At 42.1% G+C, this 21,818-nt stretch overlaps 1 protein-coding gene across 5 annotated transcripts in view; it reads right to left on the bottom strand.

The window, feature by feature from the left end:
* The window catches only part of LOC120933758 (NACHT, LRR and PYD domains-containing protein 3-like), a 534,782-nt gene that overhangs the window by 355,484 nt on the left and 157,480 nt on the right, over nt 1-21,818 (bottom strand). For 3 of the 5 annotated variants that reach the window (XM_040347135.1, XM_040347137.1, XM_040347136.1), the window contains exons 10-11: nt 18,101-18,265; nt 11,729-11,893 (exon numbers count right to left, since the gene is read on the bottom strand). In XM_040347135.1, coding sequence (XP_040203069.1) covers nt 11,729-11,893; nt 18,101-18,265 — 330 coding nt within the window. The remainder of the gene's footprint in view (nt 1-11,728; nt 11,894-18,100; nt 18,266-21,818) is intronic. The other 2 variants (XM_040347138.1, XM_040347139.1) reach the window with 1 other exon arrangement.

Genomic DNA, 21,818 nt, shown 5'->3' with positions numbered 1-21,818 from the left:
TGCATTGGTGGTCACCAGAAGAATGTTCCTTGCATTGGTGGTCACCAGAAGAATGTTCCTTGCATTGGTGGTCACCAGAAGAATGTTCCTTGCATTGGTGGTCACCAGAAGAATGTTCCTTGCATTGGTGGTCACCAGAAGAATGTTCCTTGCATTGGTGGTCACCAAAAGAATGTTCCTTGCATTGGTGGTCACCAGAAGAATGTTCCTTGCATTGGTGGTCACCAGAAAGAATATTCCTTGCATTGGTGGTCACCAGAAGAATGTTCCTTGCATTGGTGGTCACCAGAAGAATGTTCCTTGCATTGGGGGTCAGTGGGAAGAATGTCCCTCAAGGTAACCCCCGGGAGAGCGCTTCTCCTAGGGCAGTGATGGCGAACCTTGGCACCCCAGATGTTTTGGAACTACATTTCCCATGATGCTCAGTTACACTACAGAGTGCATGAGCATCATGGGAAATGTAGTTCCAAAACATCTGGGGTGCCGAGGTTCGCCATCACTGTCCTAGGGGGTTACCTGATGCGGGGAGGAGCCGCGAGAACCACGCGGGGACCCCAGAAGACCAGGTTCAGGGCCATTCTGTGCAAAACGAACTGCACAGTGGAGGTAAGTATGACATGTTTGTTATTAAAAAAAAAAAAAGAGCCTTTACAATCACTTTCATTTTGGAAATGTATCGTTGTTGCACTTTCTTTAATATAAGTTTATTTTTCTTTATATTCTATAATTACCATTTTATTTTGAACATAGTGTAGAGAAATTCTGCGACGAACGCATGTAGTGTGGGCAGTACAATATGATTTGTGTGGGTGTGGTGTGAGTATGGGTGGGAACACATGGGCGGGGACAGGGGGCCCCAGGATCTCCTATTGCCCGGGGGCCCTATGAGTTGTCAGTCCGCCCCTGATTACATCATACTATTGGTTTCTGAATACCGATTCCCTGACTTTCTTGTACTTGTTTTGATACACTTATGGTTGTTGTGTATGAGATTGTAAATGTTTTACAGACTAAAATCAATAAAAAAAGATCCTGTTCTATGGAACTTCAAAACTGATCCATCAACTCACCCCGAGACCAGAACAATTATACAGCTTCTCGCTGCATTAACCATTGGGAACTCACTCAGAAGATTCTGGCTAGGTGGTATAGAACGCCATACCAACTGGCCAAAATGTTTCCTTCTTAAATGGGTTGTAAAGGATTTTTTTTCCCCTAAATATCTTCCTTTACCTTAGTGCAGTCCTCCTTCACTTACCTCATCCTTCCATTTTGCTTTTAAATGTTCTTATTTCTTCTGAGAAATCCTCACTTCCTGTTCTTCTGTCTGTAACTCCACACAGTAATGTGAGGCTTTCTCCCTGGTGTGGAGTGTCGTGCTCGCCCCCTCCCTTGGACTACAGGAGAGTCAGGATGCCCACTAACACACAGCTCCTTTCTCTATCTGCGTAGAGAGTGTCCTGACTCTCCTGTAGTCCAAGGGAGGGGGCGAGCACAACACTCCACACCAGGGAGAAAGCCTTGCATTACGGTGTGGAGTTACAGACAGAAGAACAGGAAGTGAGGATTTCTCAGAAGAAATAAGGACATTTAAAACAAAATGGAAGGATGAGGTAAGTGAAGGAGGACTGCACTAAGGTAAAGGAAGATATTTAGGGAAAAAAAATTACCTTTACAACCCCTTTAATCCTCCCTTTGCTGGAGAAACTGTGGCAACTCTGGCACAGTCCTACACACATTTTGGCAATGTAAGAACCTATCTAGCTTCTGGAGGAAAATATTCAGTATTATAGCAGACATCACTGGAATTCTGCTAACTCCTGAACCAGCGTTAGCAATCCTACATCTAGGAATAGACAAATATCCACTGACATTTCACATAGTAGTTATTCATATTCTGATTACTGCAAAACTGGTTATTGCCAGACATTGGAGAAACGCCTATACCCCCAACCCCTCAGAAGTCCTGGTACAGGTTATCTCCACTACCAATAGGAAAGGCTCATTGCTCATCCTTTGATAAAAATTGGAACTGTTGGAAGAAGTGGTATAGGCGGTAACCATATATCGAGGATAGGCGCTCTCTCTCTCTATCCTCTCTTCTCTCCTCTCCTCTCTTCAATGTATAGTCTCTTCTTTTCAAGACATATTCAGTTACATCCATAATATTGTTTTCTGATTCACCTTCCAAATAGTTGCTCTTTTGAGCCCTGCGTGGCACATAAATCAAACTGTTGTTTACCTGTTTATTGCGCCGTCAATAAATTTGTTTTGTTCCGTTCCGTTTTAGACAAAAATGTGTGTCCAAAATTCAATTTGGATTTGTTTCGTACGAAATACGAATTTTCGCATTCATGAAATTTTTGTAAATTCCGAACATTCGTTATGATGATTTTAAAAAGCAAAAAATATCTTTCTCAATTTGGCAGTCGGCGACTCATTATGCTCATTATCCTCCTGGGACTGTACCCCTGCTGTGCTCATTATGAGGGGCCCCATCATCCCTGTGCTTTGCTCATTATGAGGGGCTCCCATCATCCCTGTGCTTTGCTCATTATGAGGGGCTCCCACCATCCCTGTGCTGTGCTCATTATGAGGGGCTCCCACCATCCCTGTGCTGTGCTCATTATGAGGGGCTCCCACCATCCCTGTGCTGTGCTCATTATGAGGGGCTCCCACCATCCCTGTGCTGTGCTCATTATGAGGGGCTCCCACCATCCCTGTGCTGTGCTCATTATGAGGGGCTCCCATCATCCCTGTGCTGTGCTCATTATGAGGGGCTCCCATCATCCCTGTGCTATTCTCATTATGAGGGGCTCCCACCATCCCTGTGCTGTGCTCATTATGAGGGTCTCCCACCATCCCTGTGCTGTGCTCATTATGAGGGGCTCCCATCATCCCTGTGCTGTGCTCATTATGAGGGGCTCCCATCATCCCTGTGCTGTGCTCATTATGAGGGTCTCCCATCATCCCTGTGCTGTGCTCATTATGAGGGGCTCCCATCATCCCTGTGCTGTGCTCATTATGAGGGTCTCCCATCATCCCTGTGCTGTGCTCATTATGAGGGGCTCCCATCATCCCTGTGCTGTGCTGACTTCCTGGATTTTTAACTTCATCATAATGAATAATTATTATGACAATAATAAAATGATATTAATGAACATTCTTATTTTGTCCAATTCTGAATCTCCCATTGACTACCAGTACCAGTCTGAGCAGTCTCCCACTCCCGAAACGAAAATTTGTCAACGAAATTTTGTATAAAACTCATAACACTAGAAATTTGTATTTCGGAGGCTTCCAAATGTACGAATTTTTGGAAATTCGTAGGAAACGAATCGCACATGTCTACTGTTTATACACAGTGCTGTACTTGCTGTCATTTACACATTATGGCCCAGATTCTCGTAGATGGGCGTAAAACTGCGGCGGCGTAACGTATGTCATTTACGTTACGCCGCCGCAAGTTTTAAAGGCAAGTTCTTATTCACAAAGCACTTGCCTGTAAAGTTGCGGCGGCGTAGCGTAAATCACCCGGCGCAAGCCCGCCTAATTCAAATTAGGCGGGTAGGGGGCGTATAGCATTTAAATTAAGCGTGTTTCCAAGGTTCTCCATCACTGGTCTATGGGAATGTTTGACCATTCTTCCAGAAACACAATTGTTAGGTCAGGCACTGATGTTGGATGAGAAGGCCTGGTTTACAGTCTCTGCTCTAATTCATCCCAAAGGCGTTCTATCTGGTTGAGGTCAGGACTCTGTGCAGGCCAATCAAGTTCCTCCAGCCCAAATTCACCCATCCATGTCTTTATGGACCTTGCTTTGTACACTGGTCCAAATTATTTGGTGGAGGGGGATTATGGTGTGGAGTTGGGTTTGGCCCCTTAGTTCCAGTGAAGGAAACTCTTAAGGCATCAGCATACCAAGACATTTTGGACAATTTCATGCTCCCAACTTTGTGGGAACAGTTTAGGGACGGCCCCTTCCTGTTCCAACATGACTGTGCATCAGTGCACAAAGCAAGGTCCATAAAGATGTGGACAAGGGAGTTTAGGGTGGAGGAACTTGACTGGCCTGCACAGAGTCCTGACCTCAACTTGAAAGAACACCTTCAGGATAAATTAGAGTGGAGACTGTGAGCCAGGCATTCTCGTCCAACATCAGTGCCTGACCTCACAAAGGCGCTTCTGGAAGAATGGTCAAAAATTCCGTTAGACATTCCTAAACCTTGTGGACAGCCTTTTCTTAGAAGAGATGATGTTGTTATAGCTGCAAAAGGTGGGCCAACTCAATATTGAACCCTCCAGACTAATGCTGGCCATACACTATACGAAAATTCGGCCGAAAATCGGTCATAAAGAAAGATCTTTCGTTTTTCGGCCAGTTAATGGGCACAAAATCGATAATCGTCGGGACGTTTTTGAGCCGAAAAAACGAAGGACACGTTTAGAAATTTTCTGCCGAACGAACGATAAATCGGAAGGTTAATGTGTTTCCCGTCCGAACTTTCTGCACTAGGTATATGTAAAAAAAACGATTTATCGCCCATTACATGATGGCACTATCGTTTGCACTCAGGAAAGAACTTTCGTTTTTTGAAAGTTCGTTCAGACGATTTTTTGTGGAGCATAAGACTGGGATGCCATTGAAGTTCATGTGTGTGTAAAGGCGTCCCAATACTTTTGGTCATATAGTGTAATGCCGCGTACACATGGTCGTTCTTTGTGATGAAATAAAACAACGTTTTTTAAAACGTCATTTAAAATGATCATGTGTGGGCTTCACATTGTTTTTATGTCGTTTTTTAAAATGTTGTTTTTTGTGTCATAAAAAATGATCGTGTGTGAGCTAAAACGACGTTTTAAACCCGCACATGCTCAGAAGCAAGTTATGAGACGGGAGCTTGAATGGAACAGAGTGCCGTCGTACGTGTTACCGCGCTTTGCTAGAGCATTTTCAGAAAACGATGGTGTGTGGGCAACGTCGTTTTTATGATGAAGTTAGAAAAATTTAGTTTTTTTCGTGATGAAAAACTTTTGTTTTATTTCATCACAAAAAACAACTGTGTGTAGGCGACATAACAGTCCAGGATTGTATATTTAGGCTCCATGCACACTGGCTTAGAAATCACTGCTACTACAGGAGTTCTGTGTTCTGCCTGTAGAAGCAGCTCCATGTTCTCCTATGTGTCCATACACATTGGGATGAGTACAGACATATTTTGTTGTTTACAAACGGTTTATTGAAAAAATAAGTCTCAATACAGTTTAAACTCGAATTGGCAAGAAGTACAAAAATACATACAAGAGCAGTGAGCATCTGTGAAGAATATGCATAGCAGTTATTCGATAGGCAGAGAAATAGGTAATGATTTGTATGAAAGGCTATCAGGTAGCACAATGCAGCAATGTGGGAACTTAATGAATTAGATTAATGGCAAAAAGAGAGGAGAGAAAAAAAAACAAAAACAAAAACAAACAAAAAAAAAATTTGAATTTCTCCCCCAGGAATGAATGGAACTATTCTCTACATCAGGGGTCTCCAAACTTTCTAAATAAAGGGCCAGATAACAGTTCTACAGACTTAACGGGGGCCGGACTGTGGCCATCAGGAGTAGAAAAGGTCCCGATTATCAGTGGGAATAAACAATGCCCCATCTTTGGTGTCATTGGGAGAAATTGTGTCCTATCGTTTGTCTCATTGCAGGAATTGTGCACCATCATTGGTTTATCAGTGGGTCGAAATATGTCCTATTGTTGGTATTGGTGTTTAAAAATAGTGCCCCAAGGGCCGGATCAAAGCAAGCAAAGGGCCGTATCTGGCCCCCGGGCCGCAGTTTGGAGACCACTGCTCTACATGAATGGAACTCATTTCTCTTTATTGGAACCATTTATATGAGATCACTTTATAAAACACGATCGATCATCTACACTATTGGAGGTTTTCTCTTTTTGTGGATCCCAATTACTAAATGTGACATGAGAAGTGGATGAGGTGGTGTGATCCATTCATTATTCCTGTATGGGGATTGGACCATACACACTCACACTGACCAATAGGCTTTCACCTCCAACCTTCTGCTAAGTCTGGGATTCAGTTGTGGGGATTCACTTTGATGGTCACAGAAGTCTCACTCATGCTGTGGAAACTTCATTGACTAAAAGTGACACCATTGTACTTTGGGATTTCCTTTGAACATCATGGTGGAGGATTTGATCTTATGGTGTGGAGAAGATTTTATTATTACCGTTCTTTATTTGGACCTTTTTTGAAAATGTTATATATGCTGATTATAAATTCTCTTCATTAGTTATCAGTGAAATATTCTCCATACCATTGTTATATATACACTTATAGGGAGGTTTGTGATGAGGAGTCTCACTTCTATTGTTATATTTTCACATTTATATTGTGTGAATGTTATATATTAGTGCTGCAGTCTTCCATATTATACTAGATGTGATAACTCCACCAATAGTGATCAGATAGAACAATTACATTCACTACAAAAATACACTTTCATACATGTGAGGAAGAGCAGATCTCCTCCAACCGATTCACAGCTACTTCAATCTATATAACATATGATGTACAAAAATACATAAACATGAAATGTAACAAAGTTATCTTATAAAATTGCAAACATCAAGAGAAAGTTCATAAATGTGAACATAGCGGATTTCCTACAACCCATTCACCACTACTTCCATCTCCAATCACCATACAGTGACTTGTGCAGTAACAAAAATAAGAAGTCCCAAAGATCCATCCAGATGGAATAAATCAATGCTGATCAGCTGCCACCTCTTTGCAGCAACTTTAATCACCCTCCCCCACACCAGTGAGCAAACAGGTCACTTACCAAAAGGTTTGTCCCCACAAGCAAGGCCCAGACACGCTTGTTTATATCCTTCCAGCAGCTCCACTCCGCTCAAGCCGGCTTCCGATTAGAACAGACTGTGCCACGGAATGTCAGACCTCCAGGTAGTATCTCCAATATCCCCCGAGGTGTCCAGACAATGGCCGCAATCACATTACATAGAAAAGAAAAATCCTCCATAGTGTATAATCCTTATATATATATATATAGAATCACAGATTGTACACTTCATCATATACACGAGTATACACAGAACTCAGAGCACACACCGCTCCGGACTGCAGCCGTGTATGATGGAGTCCAGGCAGTGACATGGAGGCTTCTTCTTTTCTATGTAATGTGATTGCGGCCATTGTCTGGACACCTCGGGTGATATTGTATTTTTGTACATTATATGTTATACAGACTGAAGTAGCTGTGAAAAGGTTGGAGGAGATCTGCCCTTCCTCACATGTATGAAAGTGTATTTTTGTAGTGAATGTAATTTTTATTATTGATCAGTATTGGTGGAGTTATCACATCTACATTATAATGCCGCGTACACACCATCACTTTATGTGATGAAAAAAAATGACGTTTTTAAAAACATCACTTTAAATGACCGTGTGTGGGGGAAAACGTCGTTTTATGTCTTGTGAAAAACGACAAAAAAAAAATTGAAGCATGCTTCAATTTTATGTGTCGTTTTTCAAAACGTCATTTTTTACTTCACAGAAATTGACCGTGTGTTGCAAAAAACGTCATTTAAGACGACGTTTTTTCACCCGCGCATGCCCAGAAGCTACTTATGAAGCGAGCTTCAATGGAAAAACGTGGTGAAAGTAACCTCACTTTGCTAGAACATTGTGAGAAAAACGATGGTGTGTAGGCAACTTCCTCTTTGAAAATTGAAGTTTCAAAAACGTCATTTTTTACTTCACAGAAAATGTCGTTTTTTTTTTTTATCACATAAAGTGATGGTGTGTACGCGGCATTAGTGTGGTATTCGGACAGATTGTAGGTTGCAGATTTCTCATTTGTCTCATCACACATTTTATCACGAAGTGTCGGGCTCTATACATAGAATTCTATTCTACTATTTGTACTTCTATATCAGACTTCCTGCTGGCGGCTGCTTTTCATTCATTAGATTTTTAGTGCAGATATTTCATTTTTTACATTTTTATATCCAGCTTTAGAGAACGGTCTGATATTGGAGATATAGAGAGACAACCAGGAGATGAAATATATCTCCATTATTATTAGATTTATGTAGTTTAGACACACACTATATTACCAAAAGTATTGGGACGCCTGCCTTTACACGCACATGAACTTTAATGGCATCCCAGTCTTAATCCTCGTACACACGATCAGATTTTCAGACGACCGTTCATCCGTTTTTTGTGGCATGCTAGTCTCATATCGGAAGTGAAGAGGTTACTCACCATACGAAAATTCTCATCCGACAGAATACAACTTCAGAAGTGATGTAATGTGTGGAATAGTTTTGCTCTTATGATCTTTTTCTGATGAAAAACGTACTTATTAAATGAAAATCAGATGTTGAGATCACATACGATAAAAATGTTATAGTCTGCACATCCAGCTTTTGTCAGACGACAAATTGGAGCGGCTGTTGAAAGCACCATACTAACGATCTGATAATCGGCAGATTGTATGTTCTGATGAAATTTTACTTCCGATTTTCATATTGTGTGTATGGGGCTTTAGACCGAAGGGTTCAATATTGAGTTGGCCCCGCCCTTTTCTGTTATAACAGCTTCATCTCTTCTGGGAAGTCTGTCCACAAGGTTTAGGAGTGTGTCTATGGAAATGTTTGACCATCCTTCCAGAAGAGCATTTGTGAGGTCAGGCACTGATGTTGGATGAGAAGGCCTGGCTCACACTCTCCACTGTAATTCATCCCAAGGGTGTTCTATCGGGTTTAGCTCAGGACTCTGTGCAGGCCATTCAATTTCCTCCACCCCAAACTCGCTCATCCATGTCTTTTATGGACCTTGCTTTGTGCACTGCCCCAAATTATTTGGTGGAGGGGGATTATGGTGTGGGGTTGGGTTTGGCCCCTTAGTTCCAGTGAAGGGAACTCTTAAGGCGTCAGCATACTAAGACATTTTAGACAATTTCATGCTCCCAACTTTGTGGGAACAGTCAGGGCCGGCCTTTGCAGTGTGCGGACAGTGCGATCGCACAGGGCGCCATAACAACATGGGCGCCTGGCGACCGCACAGATTTTTTAATTCGCCTGCATATTAAGTAGTGGGCGGGGGGGCGTGCCGCACACTGGGGGTTTCAGGCCGCCCACCCCCCTGCAACTGAAGAGGACCTTGGCGGGTGCCTGGCTTTGCAGGGGGGGTGCCGTGCAAGCCGCATCCCAGCGAGCCGTCGGCACACCGGGGACCTGGCGGCAGTGATCCCCCTTCTCCTTAGGCAGCTCCGCGGCTCTGAGTCTCGGCTGCCTGTGACTGTCTCAGTCACGCAGCCGAGCAGTGAAGCAGCCTCCCCCTTGCCTGTACTGTGCTGTGTGTGCAGCACGCGGCAAGCAGGTTATCTGAGCCTGCTTGCTTTACAGGTCTGAAGGGGGGGTCATCTGTATTTTAGGGGGGGTTCTTTATTGTAGGGGTTGATCTGTATTGTAAGGGGGGTGTTTTCTGTATTGTGTGTGTGGGGGGGGGGTTCTTTATTGTTGGGGGGGTCTGCACTTTAGGGGTTGATCTGTATTGTATGAGGGGGGTGTTTTCTGTATTGTGGGGGGGGGGGGGTTCTTTATTGTAGGGGTGGTCTATTGTAGGGGGGTGTTCTGTATTGTGGGGGGTTCTTTATTGTAGGGGGGTCTGCACTGTAGGGGTGGTCTATTGTAGGGGGGGGTTCTTTATTGTAGGGGGGTCTGCACTGTAGGGGTGGTCTATTGTAGGGGGGTTCTGTATTGTAAGGGTAAATCTGTATTGTAGAGGGGGTTCTGTATTGTAAGGAGAGATCTGTATTTTAGGGGGAGGGGGTATGCACTGTGCGGGGGTCTGCGTAACATGCATACAAGTTATACAGTTTACAAACTATGGCATACTGTATATATATTACAATTGATCAGGATGCTGGTATGGGGTATGGCAGTGATCAGGATGTTGAAATGGGGTATGGCAGTGATCAGGACGCTCTGATTGGACACAGCAGTCACATGGTACAAGACCAGCGGTAATGGGATTCACTGTGTCCAGGCCACACACTGATCACAGGGCTTCCAGGTGTATTTTTTATGTTGGATTTATATACTGTACATAATCTGTGGGATTTATTTGCCATTTTTAATATTTTTGCACACGTACTATATTTCCTTTACATAATTTGCCACTGTTTTTGCTGGACACTTAATATTTTAGTTTTTTTTTTTACCTGCACTGTCAGGGTATTTATTACTACTAGCACTTACACATCTGTATTATATCATTAGAATCAAATCTCGCAGAACAGAGTCACATTCCCTTTCTTTGAGTTTTATTTCCTGGATCAATATGAACCCTGCCTGACTTGTCAGCAAAAAAGTAAGTGTGATAGATATATATATATATAAATGCACACTTACTTTTTTGCTGACAAGTCAGGCAGTGTTTATATCGAGTTGTCTTTTTTTTTTTGGTCCATTGTGTGTCTGGCTGCCTTCCCTGCTCAGTCAGTGCTGTTTCACTGCTCACCTTACTGAGCCACCCGCTCTGCCGCTATCCAGGCTGAGGTTCCGTGTGCTTCTTCCAAGGGAGAGAGAGGAGGCCAAAGGGGGGGGGTCGAAGTGCAGATGTATATCACTCCGCCGCCACCTCTGGGTCCTGCAGCAGGAACTATAAAAGATCCATCGGCAAATGCGGCTGGATTAATCCGCGGCTGTGGTCCCGGGGACTCCCTAGTCTCTGTTTAATCACCTCCCAATCACAGCACACAGATTTTTTTGCTTGCCCGGACCGACCACAGGGGTGACATAAGGTACACAGGCAATTTCACAGGCTCGCAGCAGTGAGAGCACAGGATTGATTAGGGTGTGCCTGGGCACACCCGGCACACCCCGTGCGCACGCCTATGACCTTTGGGATGATTTAAATCGGAGAGTCAGGCCTTCTCATCCAACATCACAAATGCTCTTCTGGAAGAATGGTCAAACATTCTCATAGACACACTCCTAAACCTTGTGGACAGACTTCCCAGAAGAGTTGAAGCTGTTATAACTGCAAAAGGTGGGCCAACTCAATATTGAACCTTATGGACTAAGACTGGGATGTCATTAAATTTTATTAATTTATGTATTTCATGGGATGAGGTGCTTTCAAATTTGAGGATCTGCTTATCCATACCATAATACTGGGATGCAATTAAAGTTCATGTGTGCGCAAAGGCAGGCGTCCCAATACTTTTGGTAATACAGTGTAACAGTCCAGGATTGGATATTTAGGCTCCATGCACACTGGCTTAAAAATTGCTACTACAGGAGTTCTGTGTTCTGCCTGTAGAAGCAGCTCCATATTCTCCTATGTGTCCATACACATTGGGATGATTACAGACATATTTTGAGCTCAACGTTTAGAGGCAGGAAAAAAAACTCTTCTGGTTCGCGTTTCTGATTGGAGCTTTCTGACAGAAAAATTCAAAATTCTCCTAAACTTGTCTAAACTTTGTATAATAAACTCTCTATATGAAAGTTTTTTCTGCCAAGGGAACTGGCATTTTTTTAAGCCCAGTGTGTATGGAGCCTTATGGAGCCTAAAGATGGAATTTGATGACATTCTCATATTTCTATATTATTTATGTGGTTTAGATATAAAACTGTCCCAGAATATTATTGTCTCAGTCAGTCCTGTTATACTCACTGTAATTCCTCTATCCGGCTTGTTGTCAGAGCTTCCATCAGATCCCTGAAATGAGGACCCTCCAGATTGTTCCCAGACAGGTCCAGTGTCCTCAGTGTCTGGTTATTTCTTATTCCAGATGCCAGGTGGGGGCAGGACCTGTCTGTCAGGTGATTATCATACAATCTGTAGAAGAAGAGAAGAATGTTACCAGAAGAAAATGAATTTCTCCCCCAGGAATGAATGGAACTATTCTCTACATGAATGGAACTCATTTCTCTTTATTGGAATCATTTATATGAGATCACTTTATAGAACACGATCGATCATCTACACTATTGGAGGTTTTCTCTTTTTGTGGATCCCAATTACTAAATGTGACATGAGAAGTGGATGAGGTGGTGTGATCCATTCATTATTCCTGTATGGGGATTGGACCATACACACTCACACTGACCAATAGGATTTCACCTCCAACCTTCTGCTAAGTCTGGGATTCAGTTGTGGGGATTCACTTTGATGGTCACAGAAGTCTCACTCATGTTGTGGAAACTTCATTGACTAAAAGTGACACCATTGTACTTTGGGATTTCCTTTGAACATCATGATGGAGGATTTGATCTTATGGTGTGGAGAAGATTTTATTATTACCGTTCTTTATTTGGACCTTTTTTGAAAATTTGTACCAATATTGCTGCACTAATTTTATATATGCTGATTATAAATTCTCTTCATTAGTTATCAGTGAAATATTCTCCATACCATTGTTATATATACACTTATAGGGAGGTTTGTGATGAGGAGTCTCACTTCTATTGTTATATTTTCACATTTATATTGTGTGAATGTTATATACTAGTGCTGCAGTCTTCCATATTATACTAGATGTTATAACTCCACCAATAGTGATCAGATAGAACAATTACATTCACTACAAAAATACACTTTCATACATGTGAAGAAGAGCAGATCTCCTCCAACCTATTCACAGCTACTTCAACCTATATAACATATAATGTACAAAAATACATAAACATGAAATGTAACAAAGTTATCTTATAAAACTGCAAACATCAGGAGAAAGTTCATAAATGTGAAAAAGCGGATTTCCTACAACCCATTCACCACTACTTCCATCTCCAATCACCATACAGTGACTTGTGCATTAAATCAATGCTGATCAGCTGCCACCTCTTTGCAGCAACTTTAATCACCCTCCCCCACACCAGTGAGCAAACAGGTCACTTACCAAAAGGTTTGTCCCCACAAGCAAGGCCCAGACACGCTTGTTTATATCCTTCCAGCAGCTCCACTCCGCTCAAGCCGGCTTCCGATGAGAACAGACTGTGCCACGGAATGTCAGACCTCCAGGTAGTATCTCCAATATCCCCCGAGGTGTCCAGACAATGGCCGCAATCACATTACATAGAATAGAAAAATCCTCCATAGTGTATAATCCTTATATATATATATATAGAATCACAGATTGTACACTTCATCATATACACGAGTATACACAGAACTCAGAGCACACACCGCTCCGGACTGCAGCCGTGTATGATGGAGTCCAGGCAGTGACATGGAGGCTTCTTCTTTTCTATGTAATGTGATTGCGGCCATTGTCTGGACACCTCGGGTGATATTGTATTTTTGTACATTATATGTTATACAGACTGAAGTAGCTGTGAAAAGGTTGGAGGAGATCTGCCCTTCCTCACATGTATGAAAGTGTATTTTTGTAGTGAATGTAATTTTTATTATTGATCAGTATTGGTGGAGTTATCACATCTACATTATAATGCCGCGTACACACCATCACTTTATGTGATGAAAAAAAATGACGTTTTTAAAAACATCACTTTAAATGACCGTGTGTGGGGGAAAACGTCGTTTTATGTCTTGTGAAAAACGACAAAAAAAAAATTGAAGCATGCTTCAATTTTATGTGTCGTTTTTCAAAACGTCATTTTTTACTTCACAGAAATTGACCGTGTGTTGCAAAAAACGTCATTTAAGACGACGTTTTTTCACCCGCGCATGCCCAGAAGCTACTTATGAAGCGAGCTTCAATGGAAAAACGTGGTGAAACTAACCTCACTTTGCTAGAACATTGTGAGAAAAACGATGGTGTGTAGGCAACTTCCTCTTTGAAAATTGAAGTTTCAAAAACGTCATTTTTTACTTCACAGAAAATGTCGTTTTTTTTTTCATCACATAAAGTGATGGTGTGTACGCGGCATTAGTGTGGTATTCGGACAGATTGTAGGTTGCAGATTTCTCATTTGTCTCATCACACATTTTATCACTAAGTGTCGGGCTCTATACATAGAATTCTATTATACTATTTGTACTTCTATATCACACTTCCTGCTGGCGGCTGCTTTTCATTCATTAGATTTTTAGTGCAGATATTTCATTTTTTACATTTTTATATCCAGCTTTAGAGAACGGTCTGATATTGGAGATATAGAGAGACAACCAGGAGATGAAGTATATCTCCATTATTATTATTAGATTTATGTAGTTTAGACACACACTATATTACCAAAAGTATTGGGACGCCTGCCTTTACACGCACATAAACTTTAATGGCATCCCAGTCTTAATCCTCGTACACACGATCAGATTTTCAGACGACCGTTCGTCCGTTTTTTGTGGCATGCTAGTCTCATATCGGAAGTGAAGAGGTTACTCACCATAAGAAAATTCTCATCCGACAGAATACAACTTCAGAAGTGATGTAATGTGTGGAATAGTTTTGCTCTTATGATCTTTTTCTGATGAAAAACGTACTTATTAAATGAAAATCCGATGTTGAGATCACATACGATAAAAATGTTATAGTCTGCACATCCAGCTTTTGTCAGAAGACAAATTGGAGCGGCTGTTGAAAGCACCATACTAACGATCTGAAAATCAGCAGATTGTTTGTTCTGATGAAATTTTACTTCCGATTTTCATATTGTGTGTATGGGGCTTTAGTCCGTAGGGTTCAATATTGAGTTAGCCCCGCCCTTTTCAGTTATAACAGCATCACCTCTTCTGGGAAGGCTGTCCACAAGGTTTAGGAGTGTGTCTATGGAAATGTTTGATCATTCTTCCAGAAGCGCATTTGTGAGGTCAGGCACTGATGTTGGATGAGAAGGCCTGGCTCACACTCTCCACTGTAATTTATCCCAAAGGTGTTCTATCGGGTTTAGGTCAGGACTCTGTGCAGGCCATTCAATTTCCTCCACCCCAAACTCGCTCATCCATGTCTTTTATGGACCTTGCTTTGTGCACTGCCCCAAATTATTTGGTGGAGGGGGATTATGGTGTGGAGTTGGGTTTGGCCCCTTAGTTCCAGTGAAGGGAACTCTTAAGGCGTCAGCATACCAAGACATTTTAGACAATTTCATGCTCCCAACTTTATGGGAAGAGTTTGGGGACGGCCCCTTCCTGTTCCAACATGACTGCACACCCGTGCACAAAGCAAGGTCCATAAAGACGAGGATGAGCGAGTTTGGGGTGGAGGAACATGACTGGCCTTCACCTCAACCCAATAGAACACCTTTGGCATAGGTGTGCGCAGCCTAATGCATTAGAGTGTGCACCTCAAACCAAAGCTCAAACACACGTGTCATATATGTATATACACACACACACTCTTATAAATACATGTATTAAAACATTTTTAATTAAATAAACATCAATGTAAACTAACATTGTTTTTTAACTTATTAATTAAATAATCTTTTAACATAAACAAATAAGTAATTTTTACACAAACCGCACAGTAAGTAGGATTTTTTTTTATAAGTGTCAGGTTTTAATATCCTGAATTGTATTTACTGCTTTAAATAAACTTGTTAGATACCCTCAGCAACAATAGATCCCCCAGGAACAAGACATCTCCCCAGCAACAATAGATCCCTCATGGCAACTATAGATTCACCAGCAACAATAGATCCCTCCTAGGAACAATAGACACCTGCCCCCCAGCAACAATAGATCCCTCCCAGGAACAATATACACCTGCCCCCAGCAACAATAGATCCCTCGCAGGAACAATAGACACCTGCCCCCCAGCAACAATAGATCCCTCCCAGGAACAATAGACACCTGGCCCCCAGCACCAATAGATCCCTCCAAGGAACAATATACACCTGCCCCCAGCAACAATAGATCCCTCGCAGGAACAATAGACACCTGCCCCCCCAGCAACAATAGATCCCTCCCAGGAACAATAGACACCTGCCCCCCCAGCAACAATAGATCCCTCCCAGGAACAATAGACACCTGGCCCCCAGCAACAATAGATCCCTCCCAGGAACAATAGACACCTGCCCCCCCAGCAACAATAGATCCCTCCCAGGAACAATAGACACCTGCCCCCCAGCAACAATAGATCCCTCCCAGGAACAATAGACACCTGGCCCCCAGCAACAATAGATCCCTCCCAGGAACAATAGACACCTGCCCCCCCCAGCAACAATAGATCCCTCGCAGGAACAATAGACACATGCCCCCCCAGCAACAATAGATCCCTCCCAGGAACAATAGACACCTGCCCCCAGCAACAATAGATCCCTCGCAGGAACAATATACACCTGCCCCCAGCAACAATAGATCCCTCGCAGAAACAATAGACACCTGCCCCCCCCAGCAACAATAGATCTCTCCAGATTTGGTCTGTGTGAAAGTTATACAGTCTACAAACTATGGCATACTATATATATTGCAATTGATCAGGATGCTGAAATGGGGTATGGCAGTGATAAGGACGCTCTGATTGGACACAGCAGTCACATGGTACAAGACCAGCGGTAATGGGATTCACTGTGTCCAGCCCACACACTGATCACAGGGCTTCCAGGTGTATTTTTTATGTTGGATTTATATACTGTACATAATCTGTGGGATTTATTTGCCATTTTTAATATTTTTGCACACGTACTATATTTCCTTTACATAATTTGCCACTGTTTTTGCTGGACACTTCATATTTTTGTTTTTTTCACCTGCACTGTCAGGGTATTTATTACTACTATCACTTACACATCATGTATTATATCATTAGAATCAAATCTCGCAGAACAGGGCCACATTCCCTTTCTTTGAGTTTTATTTCCTGGATCAATATGAACCCTGCCTGACTTGTCAGCAAAAAAGTAAGTGTGATAGATATATATATATAAATGCACACTTACTTTTTTTGCTGACAAGTCAGGCAGTGTTTATATGGAGTTGTCTTTTTTTCTTGGTCCATTGTGTGTCTGGCTGCCTTCCCTGCTCAGTCAGTGCTGTTTCACTGCTCACCTTACTGAGCCACCCGCTCTGCCGCTATCCAGGCTGAGGTTCCGTGTGCTTCTTCCAAGGGAGAGAGAGGAGGCCAAATGGGGGGGGGGGTCGGAGTGCAGATGTATATCACTCCGCCGCCGCCTCTGGGTCCTGCAGCCGAAACTATAGAAGACCCATCGGCAAATGCGGCTGGATTAATCCGTGGCTGTGGTCCCGGGGACTCCCTAGTCCCTGTTTAATCACCTCCCAATCACAGCACACAGATTTTTTTGCTTGCCCGGACCGACCCCAGGGGTGACATAAGGTACACAGGCAATTTCACAGGCTCGCAGCAGTGAGAGCACAGGATTGATTAGGGTGTGCCTGGGCACACCCGGCACACCCCGTGCGCACGCCTATGACCTTTGGGATGATTTAAATCGGAGAGTCAGGCCTTCTCATCCAACATCAGTGCCTGACCTCACAAATGCGCTTCTGGAAGAACGGTCAAACATTCCCATAGACACCCTCCTAAACGTTGTGGACAGACTTCCCAGAAGAGTTGAAGCTGTTATAACTGCAAAGGGTGGGCCAACTCAATATTGAACCTTATGGACTAAGACTGGGATGTCATTAAAGTCCATGTATGCGCAAAGGCAGGTGTCCCAATACTTTTGGTCATATAGTGTAACAGTCCAGGATTGGATATTTAGGCTCCATGTACACTGGCTTAAAAATCACTGCTACTACAGGAGTTTTGTGTTCTGCCTGTAGAAGCAGCTCCATGTTCTCCTATGTGTCCATACACATTGGGACGATTACAGACATATTTTGAGCTCAACGTTTAGAGGCAGGAAAAAAAACTCTTCTGGTTCGCGTTTCTGATTGGAGCTTTCTGACAGAAAAATGCAAAATTCTCCTAAACTTGTCTAAACTTTGTACAATAAACTCTCTATATGAATGTTTTTTTTCTGCCAAGAGAACTGGCATTTTTTTTAAGCCCAGTGTGTATGGAGCCTTATGGAGCCTAAAGATGGAATTTGATGACATTCTCATATTTCTATATTATTTATGTGGTTTAGATATAAAACTGTCCCAGAATATTATTGTCTCAGTCAGTCCTGTTATACTCACTGTAATTCCTCTATCCGGCTTGTTGTCAGAGCTTCCATCAGATCCCTGAAATCAGGACCCTCCAGATTGTTCTCAGACAGGTTCAGTGTCCTCAGTGTCTGGTTATTTCTTATTACAGATGTCAGGTGGGGGCAGGAACTGTCTGTCAGGTCATTATTATCCAATCTGTAGAAGAAGAGAAGAATGTTACCAGAAGAAAATGAATTTCTCCCCCAGGAATGAATGGAACTATTCTCTACATGAATGGAACTCATTTCTCTTTATTGGAATCATTTATATGAGATCACTTTATAAAACACGATCGATCATCTACACTATTGGAGGTTTTCTCTTTTTGTGGATCCCAATTACTAAATGTGACATGAGAAGTGGATGAGGGGGTGTGATCCATTCATTATTCCTCTATGGGGATTGGACCATACACACTCACACTGACCAATAGGCTTTCACCTCCAACCTTCTGCTAAGTCTTGGAATCAGTTGTGGAGATTCACTTTGATGATCACAGAAGTCTCACTCATGTTGTGGAAACTTCATTGACTAAAAGTGACACCATTGTACTTTGGTATTTCCTTTGAACATCATGGTGGAGGATTTGATCTTATGGTGTGGAGAAGATTTTATTATTACCGTTCTTTATTTGGACCTTTTTTGAAAATTTGTACCAATATTGCTGCACTAATTTTATATATGCTGATTATAAATTCTCTTCATTAGTTATCAGTGAAATATTCTCCATACCATTGTTATATATACACTTATAGGGAGGTTTGTGATGAGGAGTCTCACTTCTATTGTTATATTTTCACATTTATATTGTGTGAATGTTATATACTAGTGCTGCAGTCTTCCATATTATACTAGATGTGATAACTCCACCAATAGTGATCAGATAGAACAATTACATTCACTACAAAAATACACTTTCATACATGTGAGGAAGAGCAGATCTCCTCCAACCTATTCACAGCTACTTCAATCTATATAACATATAATGTACAAAAATACATAAATATGAAATGTAACAAAGTTATCTTATAAAATTGCAAACATCAAGAGAAAGTTCATAAATGTGAACATAGTGGATTTCCTACAACCCATTCACCACTACTTCCATCTCCAATCACCATACAGTGACTTGTGCAGTAACAGAAATAAGAAGTCCCAGAGATTCATCCAGATGGATTAAATCAATGCTGATCAGCTGTCACCTCTTTGCAGCAACTTCAATCACCCTCCCCCACACCAGTGAGCAAACAGGTCACTTACCAAAAGGGTTGTCCCCACAAGCAAGGCCCAGACACGCTTGTTTATATCCTTCCAGCAGCTCCACTCCGCTCAAGCCGGCTTCCGATGAGAACAGACTGTGCCACGGAATGTCAGACCTCCAGGTAGTATCTCCAATATCCCCCGAGGTGTCCAGACAATGGCCGCAATCACATCACATAGAAAAGAAAAATCCTCCATAGTGTATAATCCATATATATATATATATATATATATATATATATATATATATATATATATATATATATATATATATATATATAATCACAGATTGTACACTTTATCATATACACGAGTATACACAGAACTCAGAGCACACACCGCTCCGGACTGCAGCCGTGTATGATGGAGTCCAGGCAGTGACATGGAGGCTTCTTCTTTTCTATGTAATGTGATTGCGGCCATTGTCTGGACACCTCGGGGGATATTGTATTTTTGTACATTATATGTTATACAGACTGAAGTAGCTGTGAATAGGTTGGAGGAGATCTGCCCTTCCTCACATGTATGAAAGTGTATTTTTGTAGTGAATGTAATTTTTATTATTGATCAGTATTGGTGGAGTTATCACATCTACATTATAAGTGTTGGTATTCGGACAGATTGTAGGTTGCAGATTTCTCATTTGTCTCATCACACATTTTATCACTAAGTGTCGGGCTCTATACATAGAATTCTATTATACTATTTGTACTTCTATATCAGACTTCCTGCTGGCGGCTGCTTTTCATATATCTCCATTATTATTAGATTTTTGTAGTTTAGACACACACTAACGATCTGAAAATCAGCAGATTGTTTGTTCAGATAAAATTTTACTTCCGATTTTCATATTGTGTGTATGGGGCTTTAGTCCGTAGGGTTCAATAATGAGTTGGCCCCGCCCTTTTCAGTTATAACAGCTTCATCTCTTCTAGGAAGGCCGTCCACAAGGTTTAGGAGTGTGTCTATGGGAATGTTTAACCATTCTTCCAGAAGCGCATTTGTGAGGTCAGGCACTGATGTTGGATGAGAAGGCCTGGCTCACACTCTCCACTGTAATTTATCCCAAAGGTGTTCTATCGGGTTGAGGTCAGGACTCTGTGCAGGCCATTCAATTTCCTCCACCCCAAACTCGCTCATCCATGTCTTTTATGGACCTTGCTTTGTGCACTGCCCCAAATTATTTGGTGGAGGGGGATTATGGTGTGGAGTTGGGTTTGGCCCCTTAGTTCCAGTGAAGGGAACTCTTAAGGCGTCAGCATACCAAGACATGTTGGACAATTTCAAGTTCCCAACTTTATGGGAAGAGTTTGGGGACGGCCCCTTCCTGTTCCAACATGACTGCACACCAGAGCACAAAGCAAGGTCCATAAAGACATGGATGAGCGAGTTTGGGGTGGAGGAACTTGACTGGCCTGCACCTCAACCTAATAGAACACCTTTGGCATAGGTGTGCGCAGCCTAATGCATTAGAGTGTGCACCTCAAACCAAAGCTCAAACACACGTGTCATATATATATATATACATACACACTCTTATAAATACATGTATTAAAACATTTTTAATTAAATAAACATCAATGTAAACTAACATTGTTTTTTTAACTTATTAATTAAATAATCTTTTAACATAAACAAGTAAGTAATTTTTACACAAACCGCACAGTAAGTAGGATTTTTTTTTATAAGTGTCAGGTTTTAATATCCTGAATTGTATTTACTGCTTTAAATAAACTTGTTAGATACCCTCAGCAACAATAGATCCCCCAGGAACAAGACATCTCCCCAGCAACAATAGATCCCTCACGGCAACTATAGATTCACCAGCAACAATAGATCCCTCCCAGGAACAATAGACACCTGCCCCCCAGCAACAATAGATCCCTCCCAGGAACAATATACACCTGCCCCCCAGCAACAATAGATCCCTCGCAGGAACAATAGACACCTGCCCCCCCCAGCAACAATAGATCCCTCGCAGGAACAATAGACACCTGCCCCCCAGCAACATTAGATCCCTTCCAGGAACAAAAAACACCTGCCCCCCCAGCAACAATAGATCTCTCCAGATTTGGTCTGTGTGAAAGTTATACAGTCTACAAACTATGGCATACTATATATATTACAATTGATCAGGATGCTGGTATGGGGTATGGCAGTAATCATGATGCTGAAATGGGGTATGGCAGTGATCAGGACGCTTGTATGGGTCAGGACGCTCTGATTGGACACAGCAGTCACATGGTACAAGACCAGCGGTAATGGGATTCACTGTGTCCAGGCCACACACTGATCACATGGCTTCCAGGTGTATTTTTTATGTTGGATTTATATACTGTACATAATCTGTGGGATTTATTTGCCATCTATCTATCTATATATATAAAACTCAACGTGTGTGTGTGTGTGTGTGTATGTATGTATGTTCCAGCATCACGTCCAAACGGCT

Source organism: Rana temporaria, chromosome 3 (assembly GCF_905171775.1).
Source record: "Rana temporaria chromosome 3, aRanTem1.1, whole genome shotgun sequence".
Taxonomy (NCBI): domain Eukaryota; kingdom Metazoa; phylum Chordata; class Amphibia; order Anura; family Ranidae; genus Rana; species Rana temporaria.
Note: the sequence above shows the minus strand (reverse complement) of the source record. Positions and strands in the feature narration are given on the sequence as shown.